This window comes from Ptiloglossa arizonensis, chromosome 3 (assembly GCF_051014685.1).
Source record: "Ptiloglossa arizonensis isolate GNS036 chromosome 3, iyPtiAriz1_principal, whole genome shotgun sequence".
In the NCBI taxonomy this organism is placed as follows: domain Eukaryota; kingdom Metazoa; phylum Arthropoda; class Insecta; order Hymenoptera; family Colletidae; genus Ptiloglossa; species Ptiloglossa arizonensis.
Genome location: NC_135050.1, coordinates 26,579,771 through 26,597,992, shown reverse-complemented (window position 1 = coordinate 26,597,992; position 18,222 = coordinate 26,579,771). Strand labels below are relative to the sequence as shown.

General features: G+C 45.8%; 1 protein-coding gene across 1 annotated transcript in view; it reads left to right on the top strand.

Moving 5' to 3' along the window:
• Window positions 1-13,231, top strand: part of LOC143144308 (uncharacterized) — a 68,894-nt gene extending 55,663 nt beyond the window's left edge. Inside the window, exons 2-3 of the mRNA XM_076306592.1 lie at window positions 10,890-11,032; window positions 11,117-13,231. Coding sequence (XP_076162707.1) covers window positions 10,890-11,032; window positions 11,117-13,027 — 2,054 coding nt within the window. The 3' untranslated portion in view covers window positions 13,028-13,231. The remainder of the gene's footprint in view (window positions 1-10,889; window positions 11,033-11,116) is intronic.
• Window positions 13,232-18,222: the final 4,991 nt, after the last annotated feature.

Genomic DNA, 18,222 nt, shown 5'->3' with positions numbered 1-18,222 from the left:
ACCCTGTACATTCTTATAAAATAAACTTTTCCAAAATTTCCAACTAATATTTGCCCACGAAAAATCATCCCCTTTTCCAGTCGTACCACGATTCGTTCCTCACCATATACATTCTCTTCTAAATTAAACTTTTCCAAAATTTCCAACTAATATTTACCCTCGAAGAATCATCCCTCTTTCGATCGTACTACAATTCTCTCCTCACCTTGTACATTCTTATAAAATAAATTTTTCCAAAATTTCCAACTAATATTTACCCACGAAGAATCATCCCCTTTTCCAGTCGTACCATGATTCGTCCCTCACCCTGTACATTCTCTTCTAAATTAAACTTTTCCAAAATTTCCAACTAATATTTACCCACGAAGAATCATCCCCTTTTCCAGTCGTACCACGATTCGTCCCTTACCCAGTAATTTCTCTCATTGTAAAAGAAACTTCTCTCTCAAATTTTTGATCCATCTTCACACACGTAGAATCGTCCCCTGGTGTCCACGATTCCCTCCTCGTGGCTTCTACTACGAAATAAATTACTGGCTAGGTTCCAATAATAATTCACCGGACGCGAAGGTCCTCCGTGGTCCTTGGACGTCCATATAATTTTGGCTGCTACGGAACGACGATTTTTCTCGCAAGGTGTTTTCCTGCGGCTAACTAGAGAGGCCGGCGTTACAGGAACGTGTCACAGTATTCGGAAATACGAGTTCTATTTCGGAGCCACGTGTACCTCAACACCCGTCACTCCTCGCTCTTCGTGCCGACTCTCGAGCCTGACAGTTCGTCATCCCCTTGGCCACTCGCGAGCAAGAATGAGAAGCTCGTGGCTATCGTCGATATATTTTTGTTCCGAGTGTAAGGACCGGTAGCTACAAAGCAGCAATTCCTAACACTATTTCGGTTTCTCCTGCGAATAGTTACACGAACTGTCGCGACGTTCGCGATTCTGACACCGTTCGTACTCCTCCGCGTTATTCGCTACCACAATTTCATAATTTGACGACGTTTACTTCGAGTTGAGCTTAAAACGACGACTCTTTAGAAAAAATAACGATTCATCGTCGTTGGGTCCGAGAAAACTTCGTTTCAACCAGACCCTCTTTGGTGTATTCTCGAAAACGACGAGTGTAAAATATTGGAAATGAAAAATAAAGTTTAAGCGCATGTCGAAAAAATTGTACTTCGTAATTCGACCAGACCCTCTTTGGTGTATTCTCGTAAACGACGAGTGCAAAATATTGGAAATGAAAAATAAAGTTTACGCGCATGTCGAAAAAATTGTACTGCATAATTCGACGACGTTTATTTCGAGTCGAGCTTAAAACGACAAGTTTCTATAAGAAATAACAGTTCATCGTCGTTGGGATCCGAAAAAACTTCGTTTCGACTAGATCCTCTTCGGTATATTCTCGAAAACGACGAATGCAAAATATTGGAAATGAAAAATAAAGTTTACGCGCATGTCGGAAACATTATACACAGACACGAAGAAATTTTTGCGATCCTGCATTGAAAATTTACGTCGCAATGGAACGTGGAAGTTTGGACGAAAGTCTGGGTCAGTAACATCGTAACAATTACCTAAACGCACAGTACCTTCTCTTTTCTGTAAAAAATGTAAATTACACGAACGACTGTCTCTGTTTTTGAATAATGTATCGAGGATTTCCACGGCGAAAGACAGATCTTCGTTTCGAATTCGCCGACGTGTGTCGTTATTAGAATCTCGACGCTCGACGTTGCAAGAATCGGTGCCAATAATTTTCAGCGACCATTCGATCATTCGACTTCGATGAATTCTGCGAAATTCTCGTCGAGAACTTGTAACTTCTTCGTCGGCTGTATACTATATACCTATAGTAGATACATCGAGATCCACGATTTCACTTCCCTGGCAAAAAGACGTTGAAGAACGACAGAGGAGAGAGATCAAGAATTAGCCGAGAACGGTCGGTTTCAAGTGTCCGGGTGACGTACCAAAGTGGAAAAATAATGACAAGTAACGAATGCTGCTCCTTTCGTACAAATCGTTCGTGCACCGATTACTTCCTGCAGACACTTGCGTCATCGATGACTGAAATCTCCCCTGGCGCCTGTACAATGAGAGAGAAGGGTAAAGAAAAAAAAAGAAAATACAATTAAACGATGACCAGGCGCTCTTATTATTTGTTTACCAATTTAGGAAGCCTTTCAGTTTGTTCACCTGTACACAAAAGCTCCACACAGCGATACGTCTCGCGGGCACACTTAGCATAGAACGTCATTTATTTCTGGTGACTGAAAAAACACACGCAGTGCAAAAGGTTAATGGCTTTCGCCTCGGCAGTTTATATCAGGAATTTCTTGTCCATCGTTTCATCATTATCCTCCTTTCTCTCCTTTCAACGTACAACTTTTCTCGGTTTTTGTAATCTTTCGCGCGCACCGACACTGGAAGCCTATAAAATTAACAATATCGGGTCTGGCCTCTTCGTCGGCGAACATTACCTCGTCGATTATATTTTTACGAGAAACTGTAATTATAGTTCGCCGCTAACACGACGCTCGGACGATTCGGGTAAATTTTCTTTTAAATACTCCGAGCACCCCTATTGTTGTTTAATCTCCTGTGTTCTCGAAACACGGACCACTTTGAAAAGAGTAATACAGAGTAGTAGTTTCTATACCAATTGTACCTCCGTTCCGAATATCGAAAGTTCTTCGCACGTAACGTCGAACAATCAATCTCTCGACTGTTTAAAAACGAACGATGTTTCGTTCTTTTATTCGCAATTTCAATTTAGACACTCTTAATCGTTGCGTTGCCTCCACCGATTCCAGTGTAACAACTCTGCGTCGCGTTGATCGTTTATAATTTAAGAATAAAATTAAGAAAGAATAAAATAAATGACAATAGGGGTGCTCGGAGTATTTAAAAGAAAATTTACCCGAATATAATTACAGTTTCTCGTAAAGATATACATCGATACGAAAAATGTTTAAATAACATTTTGGTAGTTTCGCGGCGTTAATTGGCACCGTCCACGCACCGTGATCGTCTCTCTCGAAACGAGAAAAAAGGATCACCATCTGGACCGTGTTCTCGCGCCGGCTCCGAATCCTTTTCTTTCTTCCGCTCGATGTATCCCGATTCTATTCCAAACTGTTACACGCGCGAACAGACAATGTATAAAGATTCGTAGCAACGGGCTCCTCTGCTCGCCCATCACCTCGTGGCAACCATCCCTTTCGAAAAGGGACGACAGAGTACACCGGTTACGAGACACAACCAATAGGCGTGGAATATCGGCTGATTGACAGGTCCGTCCAGCCAATCGCGAGACCGAAATGCTGATGAGGCCCACGTCAATCACGCGATACTTCCATCTCGTCCTCCCTACCCCTCGAGAACCACCCTTATCCTCTGAAAAGCCCGCACGCGGGATTTGCCGAGTTTCGAGCAACCCACCCCACCCCACCCTGCTCTCTGTTCCACACGCTCTTTCTTCCCCTATCGTTCGCGCCCTTCCAGCGGCCATTCGGTTTTAATAATTATGTTCTCCGTATTACAGCGATAGCGTTACAATGCTCTTGAAAGTGGCGCGACGAAAGTGACCGATCCGGTGCCGCGAACCTTGCCTCTTCGTTCGTAATTCGTCTTCGATCTCGCGTTAAATTCGATCGATTCTTTTAATTTTGTCAAATGAATCTCTCGACCTTCTCTGAGCGTTATCTGGGGGTAAACGTAACGTGTAATGTATTGATTCGCAGACCACGAGTCACTACGCGTGCACGTTACATTTTTAAATCCTTCGATTCTCTCTCTTTTTTTTTGTCTATTGTACGCACATTTGTTTCACTTCTAAGGGAGGACGTCACGTGGAATAAGTAAACGTATTAAATACGTCTGGTGACGTTTCCGATGCGACGGGAATCGTTCACGCGCGGGCTCGAATTCTCTGAAAAGCGTTCGGTAAAAAGTAGCAAATTCGCGCGGAAGCCGGTGCTAATTTCACAGTGGCCGATGATTTATGGGCGAATGCGGCGTTCCGTTCATCGCTGCAACCGATGAACGGGAATGCGTTTCGAACGCAAAACATAAATACCGAGTTACAACTGGCTAGGATGATGGCCATCGGGACCTTGACTTTTAAGTAGCTTGATCGCCGGAACGGACCGCGCCAAGGATTTTCCAACTTCGAAAATAAAACGAACCGAGACCATTCGAAGGATAACGAATCTCAATGAGCGATACATTCGCGATTTCTCGGGCTCGTTACGCGCCGATCTGCATATCCAATTTTACGTCGACTCGGAAAATCGCGAATGTGCCGAAAGAGGGTTGAAAATTGATCGAGAACGAGACAAAATGGAGATGTGAAGTGTAGGTATATATTCGAGGGTGATTCGCGTGCAGAAATGATGCAAAAGTTCGTAAGAATGTTTACTGTGCCTTGTCATGGTAGTATTCGAACGAGATATCGTATTTGGTTACAGAGAAAGACGAGTGACAAAATTCTTGTCGAGATGAAGAGAGAGAAAGAAGTTTCCATGTGTTATACGATTGATAAAAATTACAAAATAATTGGGTTTTGAACGAATGCATGAATATACCCGGAGTATCTCTCACTTCCGTTAAAGTTCCAAGTAAATATCTACCCATGGATAAAAATAGAGAAACAATTGCCAATGAGTTATTCAATCAGTAAAAATTACAATCGAATCGAATTTCGCACCACTAGAAAGAATACAAACCAATTATATTTCAAACGGATGCAAAAATATACCCGGAGTATCTCTCACTTCCGTTAAAGTTCCAAGTAAATAGCCACACACGGATAAAAATACAGAAACGATTGCGAATGTGTTATTCAGTTAAAAAGAATTACACCCGAATGGTACTTCCCGCGAATAAAAAGATATTCTCCTCGAATAATTATCGCTTTCGCAAAAACGACGAATCTCCAACCACACGATCCGATTCGTCGTCAATTGTTCCAATAGAATTCCACCAATACTTTACATCTCCTATAAAATTTCTCCAAGCACGTTCAAACACCGTGTGAAATTTCTGTGCTAAAAATTCCAGAAGCTGTTAATCTCCCACCGAGACTTTCAAACTCTCGGACTTTTACTCACAGACACTCAGTGTATATTTTTGCATTCGTTTGGAAAAAGAAAAGATAAGAATGTGTTCTACATAAATAAAAATTGCTCGAAGATTGTTCTCCGGGAAGGATCGGTTGGTATCGACGGATTCGCGCAGCAAATCCCAAGATAGAAATATCGATAAGGGTTGTGTCGCTCACGCGATACTTCCAGCCCCGTCTTGCACCCCACGTGCCCCGTCCACTTTTACTCTATGAAAACTCCACGTGCAGACTTAGCCCCCGCGCTTGCACCCTCTGTCTCCCGTTTCTCCACCGTCGTTCCACGAATCCACCCTCCCGCGTCCCTATCCACCCTGTGCGTCTTCGACCGGTTCGTCCTTTTTTCATCCAGATCGACCGTCCGCGTCTCTGTTTCGTCTCTGGTCGACGTTCCCCTGTCTTCGTCGCTCCCCTTGAACCCCCGCAACGACTCATCCCATCGGTCGAACCACCCTTGGATCCACTCGCACGCCATGGGGTAGTTTAGCATCTCAGCCCTCCGAAACGAAGACACCCTCCCTCTCGCCCCTCAGCCGCGTCACGGCGTACAGCACTTTTTTTTTCCTCCCTTTCTGATACGGGTTCGAGATAAAAAAAAAATATATATATATATATATGTATATAATAATAATAATAAAAGCGCGGCAACCGCTCGCTCGAAGACACACGCGTACAAACAACGGGGGGTTGGCCCAGGTTGTACAGGGTGGCCAGGTGGCAGACCATCGGTCATAGCGCTCGAATCGGTGAATTGTCCGGAAAATTCAACGTCGGGAAATCGTTCCTTTTTTTCGCGAGGACACTCGGGATCGTTTGTCGAGAAGACTTTTCGTCGATGGAAGACCGATCGGTCCCGTTAACGAGTCTCTCACCAAGCGGAGCAAATCGAGAACGATTTTTTCCTTCCTTTTCCGCTCGTTCTTTATTTAGAAATTCGAACCAAGCTGCGAACTGTCCCGGTGTTCGTAATTCGTTATCGCTGGGTTATATCCGAGCAACTCGAATCTACGTGTTAGAATTGCGGGGAGATCGACCAACTTAGCGCGATTGTTCAACAGTAGAACTACCAACGGTGAACGTCTTCCTATTTTATTTCGGGACATATAGGTATCCTTGAAGTTTGATGGGGAAAGGGCAAGTTAATTTACGAGTACCATTAGTTTTCTATTTTAATAATTGTCCACGAATATTTTAGGCAAAGACAGCGTTGATAATTGAGTTATTTCAAAAAGAAGTTTCAAACAAATCAAATTAACTCCTTTGGTAGTTCTAGTATTAATTATTAATTAATCTATTTACGTATCTTAAAGGTTAAATGGGGAAGGGGCAAGTTAATTTACGAGTACCATTAGTTTTCTATTTCGATAATTGTCCAGGAATATTTTAGGCAAAGACACCGTTTATAATTGAGTAATTTTAAAGAGAAGTTCGAAACAAGTCAAATTGACTCCTTTGGTATTTCTAGTGTTAATTTTAAATAAATTTATTTAGGTATATTTGAAGTTAGACGAGGAAGAGGCAAGTTAATTTACGAGTACCATTAGTTCTCTATTTTAATATTTGTCCACGAATATTTTAGGCAAAGACATCGTTGATAATTGAGTAATTTTAAAAAGAAGTTCGAAACAAATCAAATTGTCTCCTTTGGTAGTTCTAGTATTAACAGTAGAACAACCGATAAATTCTGATATAGTAAGATATATCTTCTATGCATCTTGGGAAAATTAATGGGGCGACGAAGAAGAGAAGTTTATAAAATTGATCTTATGTATACAATAAGAAAATCATGTTTCCCGAAAACATGAAATTTAGTGTTGCGGAATTTGAACTAAATTTCTCTGTAAAAGTTTTTTTAGAAATCGTCTCGGAAAGCTGTTCTCACTTTGGATAAGATCGCGATAAAACTCCTTGAGAAAATCATTCTGAAAGAAATATTATAATAATAAGTCGAAAGTCGAAAGTTTCAGCTTGTTCCTTTTGTACTTTCAAGGCAGCTTCGTTACACGTTTCTGGCCTTGAATATCTCCGCGGTACACGCCATTAGATTGCTGGAAGGAGCAGTCATCCTGCGGAGTAAAGGAATAAAATGCATCATCTCCGTATTCGAAACATACTCCATACGAACAATTCCATTCGTACTTCCTCAATCTTTATGGACAATTGCATCGATCGTTGCATTCGAGTTATCCTGTACATATATCGGTGTACATAGTGCGATAAAGTCGTTGTTATGTTACGAGCCTGATTGTATCGAGAACAAACTGATAATAAAAAATTATTGGAAATTTCGATTGGCGAAATCTTGAAGTAAGTATCTTGTCGAAAATTGAAAAAATTTCAAATTTAAAAAAATTCTCGGTAGCACAATTGCTAATCAAATATTCGTAAACACATGCCAAACCTGTGTCGAACCTGCTACTCATGAGGATCAACGCATCAATATTATTACACTACTCGACGAAACGTATTCTGCATTCGTGTTGCACATTTCAAACTAGTACACAATAAATGCATAAAATCTCCATATAATTCGGAGCATTATTGCATTGAAGTATTTCAAAAATTATCCTATGCAACAGGTTAGTGTATTTCAATGTTTTAGATTTCTCGTTAAATTCATTAACATTCTCTCTACGGCACCATGGTATACAAATAGACATCTCCTTTGTACAATTCGGAGAAATAATACGTTCAATAAATTTTGTCGTTCAATAAAACTTATTGAACGGTACTGTTCAATGTAGTATTATACTGTTCAGTAAGTTTTATCAAATAACAAAACTTATCGAACAACCTAGCATTCTCAACCTTGTCAAAATTCACCGAGTGTCCCCTATTGAACAAATGACAAAGTCTAATCAAAGATCCAGAGAGAAAAAACCAATGAAAAAAAAAAAACTTCACTCACGCAGGAGCGAAACAGCCTTCCTGAAACAAACGATTCGATTATTCACGGCGGTGCAACAATCGCAGCCGCGTTAACATTGCGTCCAAGGCGAACCGGTCGCGAGCACACAACGGACTCGCGATTTAATTTTCCTGCGAAACGTTTAGAAGCGTTTAGCCGCCGAGCGTTACGTTTTGTCATTGCTTGGACAGAGCAAACCTCTGTTCCTCGTCCGGCTAAACGCGGATCTGTTCGAGAGGAAAACTCGATACCGGATAACCCGCGAGGTTAATTGCGCCCGTTACTTTATCGTTATATTTCCCCCGGTTGAATTTTGCATTAACCGAGCCGCCTGCGTTTAAACATTCCAACCGTGGTATCGCGCGCGCGAGCGCGAGCGCGAACGCGTCATCCACCGGTACGCGTACGCGTGCAATCATCGACATTGATTGAAATATTACTGCATCGAGCGCCGCGTAAAATCCCCTGTAATTACCACGGGCGACTATTAATGATTGTTTACATCGCGCCGACCGAAGAGATTACCGGTGCACCGTGACGAGAGAGATATCGTCGGGTTCTTACTTTGGACCTTCGCTCTATCCCAGGATAAACCCTTCCTCTTTCCTCGTCGTGGCTTCCCTCGTTATCTCGCGACAAGTTTCTTACCAGATAATAATTACGAGATGTTTCGCATCGACACGAAATACCGACCGGCTGGGAACTTGGCCAAAAGTTTCTAAGGAGCCTAGCAACTCGCCCGTACAACGCCAAACAGGGCCCCATAGACGCGGGAGGCGTTCTCGTTTATTGTTCGGGACACGGGCTTCCCTAGGACCCCTCGAATCGCCTAAACGATCATTAATTAAGCGACCGTTCGAGTGGCGTAATCGAGCAAAAAGTGGAGACGACGAACGATGCCTCCGCTTCGATGAAAAGTGTCCGAGAGCGTTCTCTGCACGTATCGCGCGTGTTTCGAGCTTTCATCCGCTAGTTTAACCACCCCTTGACAATAAGAATCTTGTAGGATCAGTGGAGAGAATTATATCGAATCTTGGATTTGGGAAAATTTTACAGATTTACAGTTTACGATGACGGTGGAATTGTACAAGTTTGAGGAGTACGAAATATGGAAAGTTTTTCCGTACTTTCGAGATTAGTGTGAAAAGTATTGTTACTGTAATGAGTAGCTCATCCGTGGATACTTATTTCAATCGTTGTGATTACTGGTCGTGTGAAATGTACTGCACAAGTGCATCGTACGGAAGAACTTTACCGAAACTGCATCACCTGTGCAGAACCGTATATAAAAGACACAAATGCACGAAGAATACAAAAAATCTTGATTCAAGTGAATTGAAAATTTAATTCCCGATTTTGGTGGGTCCAGTGTACCCTTGGTACCGGTGTTCTTTGTACTTTATCTTTTTCTCGAGAATTGAGTCGACACTTTCAAACAATTTGCACCTTCTCGTTAAAAGTAAAATCGACGCGTCGAGAAAATTCTGTAGCTTTTTTTGTTACGAATGAAATTGGCACGTTGAAAAGATCGTTGCCTTCTTGTTGCGAATTAAATTGGCACGCTGAGCACATCGGTAGCTTTTTATCAAGAACTAAGTTGGCACGTTGTAACGTGAATATTCCGCGCAGATTGTCGGGATAATGCTTACGCTTCCCGCACAATGGATACCGCGTTATCGCGCAACAAACATACCCCTAGTTATAATTCTTAATCTACTTTCATTAGCGGAGTATTTAGCCGGTAGACCTAACTGTAAGGTTTATTAGTAGACCGTGTCTCTTCCATTCCGAATGGCAGAGTTTCATCAAGATTTCGTATCAGTATTCAGCTTCAGCCTACCAGCAACATTCATTGTGCCTTCTTGAGGCGAACATTCGAAATTTCAGATCTGAACATTCGATAAAGCGTTTCACGCTTCGCGTGGAATTTAACGAAACAAGAAAAAAGAGAAGAAAAAAAAAAAAGAAAAAAAAACACGGAAGATGCAACGAACGTGTTACCGAAATTGCATACATTAACACGTAGTTACCAAAGATTCGCGCATAAATTGGATTCGCCGCAACAGTAACGCGCAGACTATGCCGATAAGCTACCCTCGTACGCTGCAACCTCATCGTTCCTCGAACAGGTCATACCGTGTTCGATAAAATCGCTACGTTTCAATTAAGATATTTCCATCGACGGCTCACTTTCAACGTCGAGGTTTCCTTGCCCAGAATTTTCCAGATTCGGTTTCTTCTTCGTCGAAGAAATCGTTAACGAATTCTCCGGAGCCACGATCGACGAAAGATCGTGAACTTTTATCCCATAACTCACCAAAGATTGCATTCGTCCGATGCAACTTACAACCGTTTCGATTACAAAATGGAAATTGGTCTTTAACCCGACGCGAAGAGAAATTTTGTGGACGAACGTTGATCTTCGTCCCTGTACATTAAAATTACAGATCTATCGGTCTTTGCTCGACAAAAAATGCTGTATCCGAGACACAATTGTCCTAAAATTCCGACTATATCAAATGAACCGCGTAACTCGACCATTTTGGATTAATTATTGCTAGTGAATCGATCTAAATTTATTGTGCACGGTTTATAGAGACCTTTGGAACAATTGCAGTACACTTTCTACCGGTTCTTCTTTTCAAAATTTTCGATTTTTCACAAAGGGAGATTTTTTACAGAAAAGTATAGTCGGAATGCTTTGAGATCGAACCGTGTGAAATTTCACCGATCCACCGAGAACCTTGCAATCCAAGATGGTCGTTGGGTCTGTGCTAGGTCACCCTGAGCTCACCCTGCGCGTCCCGCGTGATATCGTACGGAACAAACGGAGAATAACTATCTCGTTTTTCCAGAGAACGGTCTACCGAGGAGGCTGCGGACGGCGTACACGAATACGCAGCTCCTCGAATTGGAGAAGGAGTTCCACTTCAACAAGTACCTATGCCGTCCGCGAAGAATAGAGATCGCCGCGTCCCTGGACCTCACGGAAAGGCAGGTGAGAACAACGAGAATGCTACGGAGAACGGCCCGGTGGCGCGTCCGTTCGCAACTACCACCAGCGAAACTCGTCTGATTCCAGGTGAAGGTGTGGTTTCAAAACCGTCGTATGAAGCACAAACGGCAAACCCTGAGCAAAGAGGACGGTGACGAGAAGGACGGCTCGACGTCCGACGGAATGGAGAAGTCCAAGGCCGAGAAGATGCTCGCGATCGACAGCGACGAGAAGAAGAGCTGCCACAACTGTGATATATCCGGCGTGAGCGACGTGGGCAGCACGTTGTCCGGCGACGTGACGGAACTCGGCTCGACCGGTTGTCGCGGCGGCAACAACAACAACAACACCCCAAGCGCCACCAACAACAACAATAACAACAATAACAACAACAACAGCAACCCGGGCTTCAACGCGAACAGCAACGGTGCAAGCAGCGTCGGTAGCACGAACAGTGTGTCCAGCTCTTTCGAGAAGATGATAGCGGACGACGACTCGAGGTCCCAGGACGGTAGCGAGGTGACATCACCGAGCGTGGCCAGCAAGAAACTCTCCAACGACGTACGAGTGAAGGTCGAGAGCGGTCACAAGAGTCCCAATCCTGGAAAGCAACAGATATCCGTCAGCAAGAAGTCACCGTCCTCCAACACCAAGGAACTATGCTCGGTGAACAGCAACGGTGTCCTCCTAGCGATGCCCGACTCCACGGTCGGCACACCGGTACTACCCGGTCAGAACTCGACGAGAAGCTTGACACCCTCCTCGACGCCGGGCACCCCGGTATCCGTTCAGCTGCAACAAGGCAGCCCCCTCGGCATCCAAGCCACCCACGCAGCCTACATGCAAAGACCCAGAAGCTCCCCGTCCTCCACCAGCTCCGTAGCCGCGCCACCGATGATGCACGGGTCCACGAACGCCGGCACGATGTCTCCGCACGGCGCCAGGAACATCACCGCCAACCAACCGACCCACTTTCAGCAACAGGGTGTCTACCAATCGACCTCCGCCGTCGACTACAGAAACGGAGTACCCAACAGACAGACCGTCCCGACCGCCACGCAACAGACCCAATCGCAGAGCACCTATTGCTCCCGCGACACCTATCAGCAACCCAGGATCTCGTACCCGGGCGAGGTGCACCCCCTCTACGCGAGACAGAGCCAAGTGCTCGGCTCCAGGGTCGGTCACCACGTTCGCGGCACGACGAGCAGCGCATCCAGGACGATGTACAACGCCAGTATGCAGTTCCATCAACAACAGAACCAGTACCCCAACACCAGCGGCGAGTACAACGGCTACCCCCAACCCGGACCCCCGTATCACGCCTCCTATCACAGAGGCATGCAAGGTGGCAACACCTACGGCCCAAATCAAGGGTACTCCGCTCAACACGACCAGTCCACGGAGGGATACATGGCTCCTGGAAACTACGGATACCCCGCCAGCGGGAACTACCACGGAACCAGCGAGAATCTAGCCTCTCACGGACACGCCGCCGTCTCAGTGCAAACCGGTCAACACTACTACAACGACATCCAACAACAACACCAGCACCAGCAACAGCACACGGCAGAGGGCTACGTGGCGCATCAACCGCCCATGCATCCCAGCTCCGGTGACTACAGACCGGGGAACAAATGTCACCCGAACGCCTACTACGAGCAGACCAGTCAACTGCACGTCCATCAGGGCGGCGAGGCGTCAAACATTCCAAACAGCTACGTCTCATCGCCCGATCCGTTCCCCGCGCCAGGTATGACCACCACGGCTACCGCCATAGCGGCTGCCACTGCAGCGGTCATCACGCCACCAGGTAGCGCCGGACAGACCGAGGGGAACAACGCCGACTCGTACGGGAACTACGGGAACTTCTACGGAGATCCTGTCCACGGCTCGGCGCCACCTCAGTCCGCCGACAACAGCAACAGCTCCTCGGACTTCAACTTCCTCACGAATCTGGCCAACGACTTTGCCCCGGAGTACTACCAGCTCAGCTGAGTTCACGAGACGGAGAATCCCTGTCAGCTGGACTGGAGCGACGAGCAGTGTCTACTCAACGCGCTCTACTGATCCCTCGAACCGCGCGTGCATCGTGATGTGTACATAGTCGATCGGAGCGGATCGTGCGCGAGTGCTCGCTTGGGCGAGAGAAACACCGAGCGAGAATTTAGGCTATCTGTGTTCAAGGAGAAGGGAGCAACCTTGCTACCGGTGGAACACTGTCTCTTTCTGGACCATTCTGGTCGGAGTATCTAGCAACGAAAGTTTCGATGACGGAATCACTTCCTCGAACGTGATCGTGGTGGTCGTACGATCGGGTCAGTTCGCGCTCCCAGCCACGGTGGAAGGCTACAGTCTGCCCCGATTGTCTTGTCAAAGATGCAAAACGGTTCTACGAGTCTCCGGTTGAGCTCTGAGCGAATCTCGGAGAGCCAGAACCGTGAAAATCCCGAGTGAAGGAACTACGAACGTACGAATCGGGTAGGTACGAGGCGACTGTTTCCGCGATCTCGATTTTTCGAGTCGAGAAAATATCGTCCGGGTAACGCGGGTGCTACGTTTCGGTGATCGTCGAGCAAACACCCGGTTACTTTCGCGTTAACACGGCGAACGGAACTCGAACGAAGTGAAACGCCCTCGCTGACGCTGAACGATCATCTTCGTCCCGACGCGATCACCTCCGTCCGTAAACAACGATTTCTGCGATCCCGTCAGCGATCGAGGGCGATCTTCGACGTCAAAGAGACCAGCCGGTGTACCCGAACGCGAGCAGAGTGCGTGTAAATAGTTTGGATACGAGACACAGGAGGGTTCCGAGGGTTGCGATTCGATCCTCGTTACTCGAGACACGAGGTGTAAGTGCAATCTTTCTAACGTGAACGATTCATTCGACGGGGGCAAGCTCCGTGTACTGTGCGTGGCTCGCTAGATGGCACGCGGAACGAGCGCGAGTCTGATTGGACGGAGCGGGGAGGACACACCCCACCTCGAGCGCGTTCTCGGCTACAGTGTTGGTGAATTGGCAGTCGCGAGAAAGTCGACCAATTCGAACGCAAACATCGAATCGAATCACGTGTAGCTTCGATATCGACCGAATTGGTCGCACATAGATGGAGTCGGTGTTCCACCGAGCTCTGTATCGTCTCGACTGTCAATTTACCAACAATGAACAGTACTATAGTAGCGTTCGCTTGAGTATCCACTGAAGACTGAACGTGTACACTTATCCGGAGAGGATTGGCAGCCTGCAGTTTACGCTGTGCCTCTACGAGTGAGATGGAGACATTGTTCACCGTACAGTGTCTCTTTCTCGCTCGAAGCCATTGTATGCCTACAATTCTAGAATTTAGGGATAAGATATGGAAATTTAAGCGAACGTTACCGTATTCCCTGGAGAAATGGGTACCAACTGGATCGAGTGACGAAGAAACTGAACGAGTGGTGATAGGATCGCGACTGCCAACTTACCAGCCGTGAACAGTAGTACAGTGGCGTCCGCTTGAGAATCCGGAGAGGATTGGTCGACCGCGTCTCGCGCTGACGCGTGTACAGAAACGAGAGGGAGATGTTCATCGAACGGTGTCTCGTTCTTGCTCGAGCCTTGAGACTACGATTCTAGAGAGTGGTGGGGATAACCGGTGGACGTCTAAGCGGACGCTACTATACTCGCCGAAGTCGTGTGCACCAATAAAAACGTGTGACGAAGCGAGCGAAGGGGTAAGGGTGGGGATGGGAGGAGCGAACGAGAGACTCTCGTCTCCGTGACGTCTCGCGTGCCATCTGGCGGCGCACGCACAGTACAGTCGATCGAAGCCCACGTCGAGCGCCATTTCGTGCGTTCGTCGCGACGCCATGTTGTCGCGAGAAAACAACGTACCGGGGTAGGCTCGCGAAATGGACACGTGGTGAACGATTCGAGCCCCGGTGCGTCACCGAGCGTGGCCGTAGATTCACGAGCAATAACCGAGTAGCGAGATAACGCGTGTACATACAAATGTTAGGGGAAGACGATTAATTTAACGAGGTTTCCACGAGACGCGACATCGTCACCGTTAGAGAACACCGAGTATACAGTCTGAAAGGGGGATTGGGAGGGGGAGGCGAGGAACGTAGGTGCAATGCGTTAGTTTTTAATCGAGGAGAGAAAATAATCGTGTAACTGCCTACCGTATGAAAACCGGCATTCCCTCGACCCTGATTCGAATCAGGATCGCGGGGAAATGCACTCGCAAGGGCAGCGTTCGCGGCTGAGAACGTTTCGTCGTGGAAAAATTACCGAACTTTCCCGACGTTCGTTTCGCTCGCCGACTCACCGCGATTCAACGTCGTTTGGACGTCGTACGTCGTGACGTTGAGCGTCCCACCTAACCGGAGAATCTCGACGTTCCGCGGTGACGTTCGAACGTCGAAGAAACGATCGATTCGCGTTTTTTAGTTATACATATATACGCTCCGGGAATCGTTGATTTGAACGATGTTTATTTTTTACTGTACACGGGACACATTTTTATTTCTCTTAGGGTTAACGAGACGTAACGCGTCGGAAGGTTTTATGCTTCGAAATGGGAATTCGATCGCTTTTATCACAGACCGCGTGTTTCCGATCGTAATATCTACCGCGTTCGGGACCGAATCGATTCGCCGCTCGTGGCTGCTCCCCACCACCGCGTGAAATTCCCACTCCTACACCGGCTCGGTCCCCCGTTCGAGTGAGAGAGGGAGAGAAAGGCGGAGCGCGCACGCGCGAACGGGAGAGAGACCGAGCGGTGGGGGTAACCTCGAGCGGCCGATTCATCTCGACCCGACCGTGGACTCTACTTTAAGCGAACCAAATAAAGATCGTCGTCATCGACCGAATAGTTAAAATACGAGATAAGCGTAGCTAGCGGACGTGTATCTTTCAATTCCACCTGAACAGCGGGAATAATATTTAATACGCCGTCGTCTGGTTTGTATAAATCATTAGGAGCCGTGGTTGTTTACACGAGGACTTCTTTGTACATAGCGCGCTTACGGTAACCGTACACCAATACACGACACACACGAACACACACGTACACATTGTTTATTCGATTCTGAATGTATAATTGCCGCCGAGGACGCGATCCTCGATCGAAGAAAGAAAAAAGAAAAGAAAAAAAAAAAAGAAAATACGTGATCATCGCACACGTGTACATTCGTTCATCGACGCAAAATACAGGTCGTACCAAACTTAAAAGTGGATTGTCTTGTCTTTCCTTTAGCCGCTGGCTATTTTCGTTCCCTCGATCGAAGGAAGCCGATGATAAATGGAAAACGTATCGTTATAATTACGTCGACCGCGTTTACGTTCAAGAAAAATTGCTTCTCGACGAAAGTTCCGGCCGTCTTCGATATCTCGAATTGCAGCGGAAGAAATTGGAAGAGTATTGAAAAAACATTCGAACGAAATTTTCCCGATTCCGCCTCTATTTTTCAGCAAACCTTTCCATTGTTTCGAAATTCACGACCAAACTAAAATTCTCCGCTCACTAACTTCTGCCATCCTGACTCGCAGTTCGAGACAACAGTCGAAAGAATCTTGAAGAAAATTTGGAATAAATTTCCGTTCCCCCAAACGGAAGGTTTTCGAACCTTTTGGTGTACACGGGTTCCGATGTTCTGGACGTGGTTTTCCAGACTCTTGTGTCTACGGCCCTGGCCCGTAGTTTCGGACGATAACGTACGACCGACGGCCCGATCAAAATGTTCTCAGAGAACATCGGAGGGAGGGAAAACGTCTGAATTTTCTATGGAAAATCGTGGCCGTGCTCGAAAAGAGGAGGCTGCTGAAATGTATGTATTTGGATCGCCGTTTCCTGCGAGCCCGTGACGGCGAAGGAAGCGACGATGATGGATGACTCGAAATATCAGAGCAATCGAACTGAAATATTATTTTTAGCGCGGCCCTCTCGCGCCGCGCTCGATCCATATTTTACCGGCGCGATGCTCCGCATTTATCACCCTATTAAAATTGATTTGCGCGCGCAAATTGCGCGTTGTCGTTGAGAATCGTGCCCTTCGAGGCGCCGTGCCCTTTCCCGCACGAAATATACGCACGGTGCCACGCTCGAAACCGCGGGCACGTTACGTGCAAGCGACGCTTTCTCGAATTTAATTTCCTGCGCGAGAAATCGCCCCGGTTGCCCGCGTTGCGCCGCCATTTTTAATTGAATAACACCGCGACGAACGTGGACGTTGCGAGTTAAATTCAACTTCATTGACACTGACACCATTCGAAATGGTACAGTGCCGTGCAAAAATCGTAGCAGCAATTAAGTGTCTTTTTCTTTTTTTTTTTCTGTATTTTCAAAAATTTTCATTTACGTCGTACGAGAGGGCGTCTTCGGTCGATTTGTTTCACAACGAGGCCCATTTTACGCATTGTGTGCCTCGTGTTCGAGTAGATGTTCAAATTTGCACGTAATTGTTACTTCTGTTACTATTTGCGCGTAGAAAGAGGAAAAATAATATTGATGAATAATGGAAATCAGAAATTGGTCTCGGTGGTTCTGAGTGTGGATGGGGCGAGTTGGATAATTTTTTAGCGAAGAGTAGAAAGTAGATTTTTTGGAAAGAACTTGCACAGAGGGAATATAAAGTGTGAGGAATTATACGTAAGAAATTTTCAAACGAATCTAGATAGATGTTGATTGCATTGTTAATAGAGTAATCGTGGCTAACGTACTATAACATTGATCGAGAAGTTTGTCTAGAATTCTTATTGTATAAATTCATTCGATACTTAACAAGCATTCTAATTTATTCTGGTCGAATCGGGTTAAAAAACTATTTAATCACTTTCGAAAGAGGCCTTCAACTTGAGGCCGAAACGTCGAAGAAGCAAATAAATGATACCAGAGGTTGCTCTCAGAACCACCAAGAAGTTAATTTATTCTCGATTCGTATTATTGATTTATCAAATTTATCGGGAAGAAGATGCGGGTTAATATCGTTTCTCGTTAAAAAATATACCGGAACTTTGCTGCGAACATTTCTGGAAAATATTTTTTTAAATCGATCGATTTTCTAAGCGATCGTTGATTTTTAAATAAAGTACTACCGAATTCATTCGTGAAGAATTAAGTTTCGGTGGTTCTGAAGAGACTACGCTCGCTGTATCTAAAAAATTTCTAAAAATATTTTCCTAGGTAATAATTCTTCCCAGGTGATCA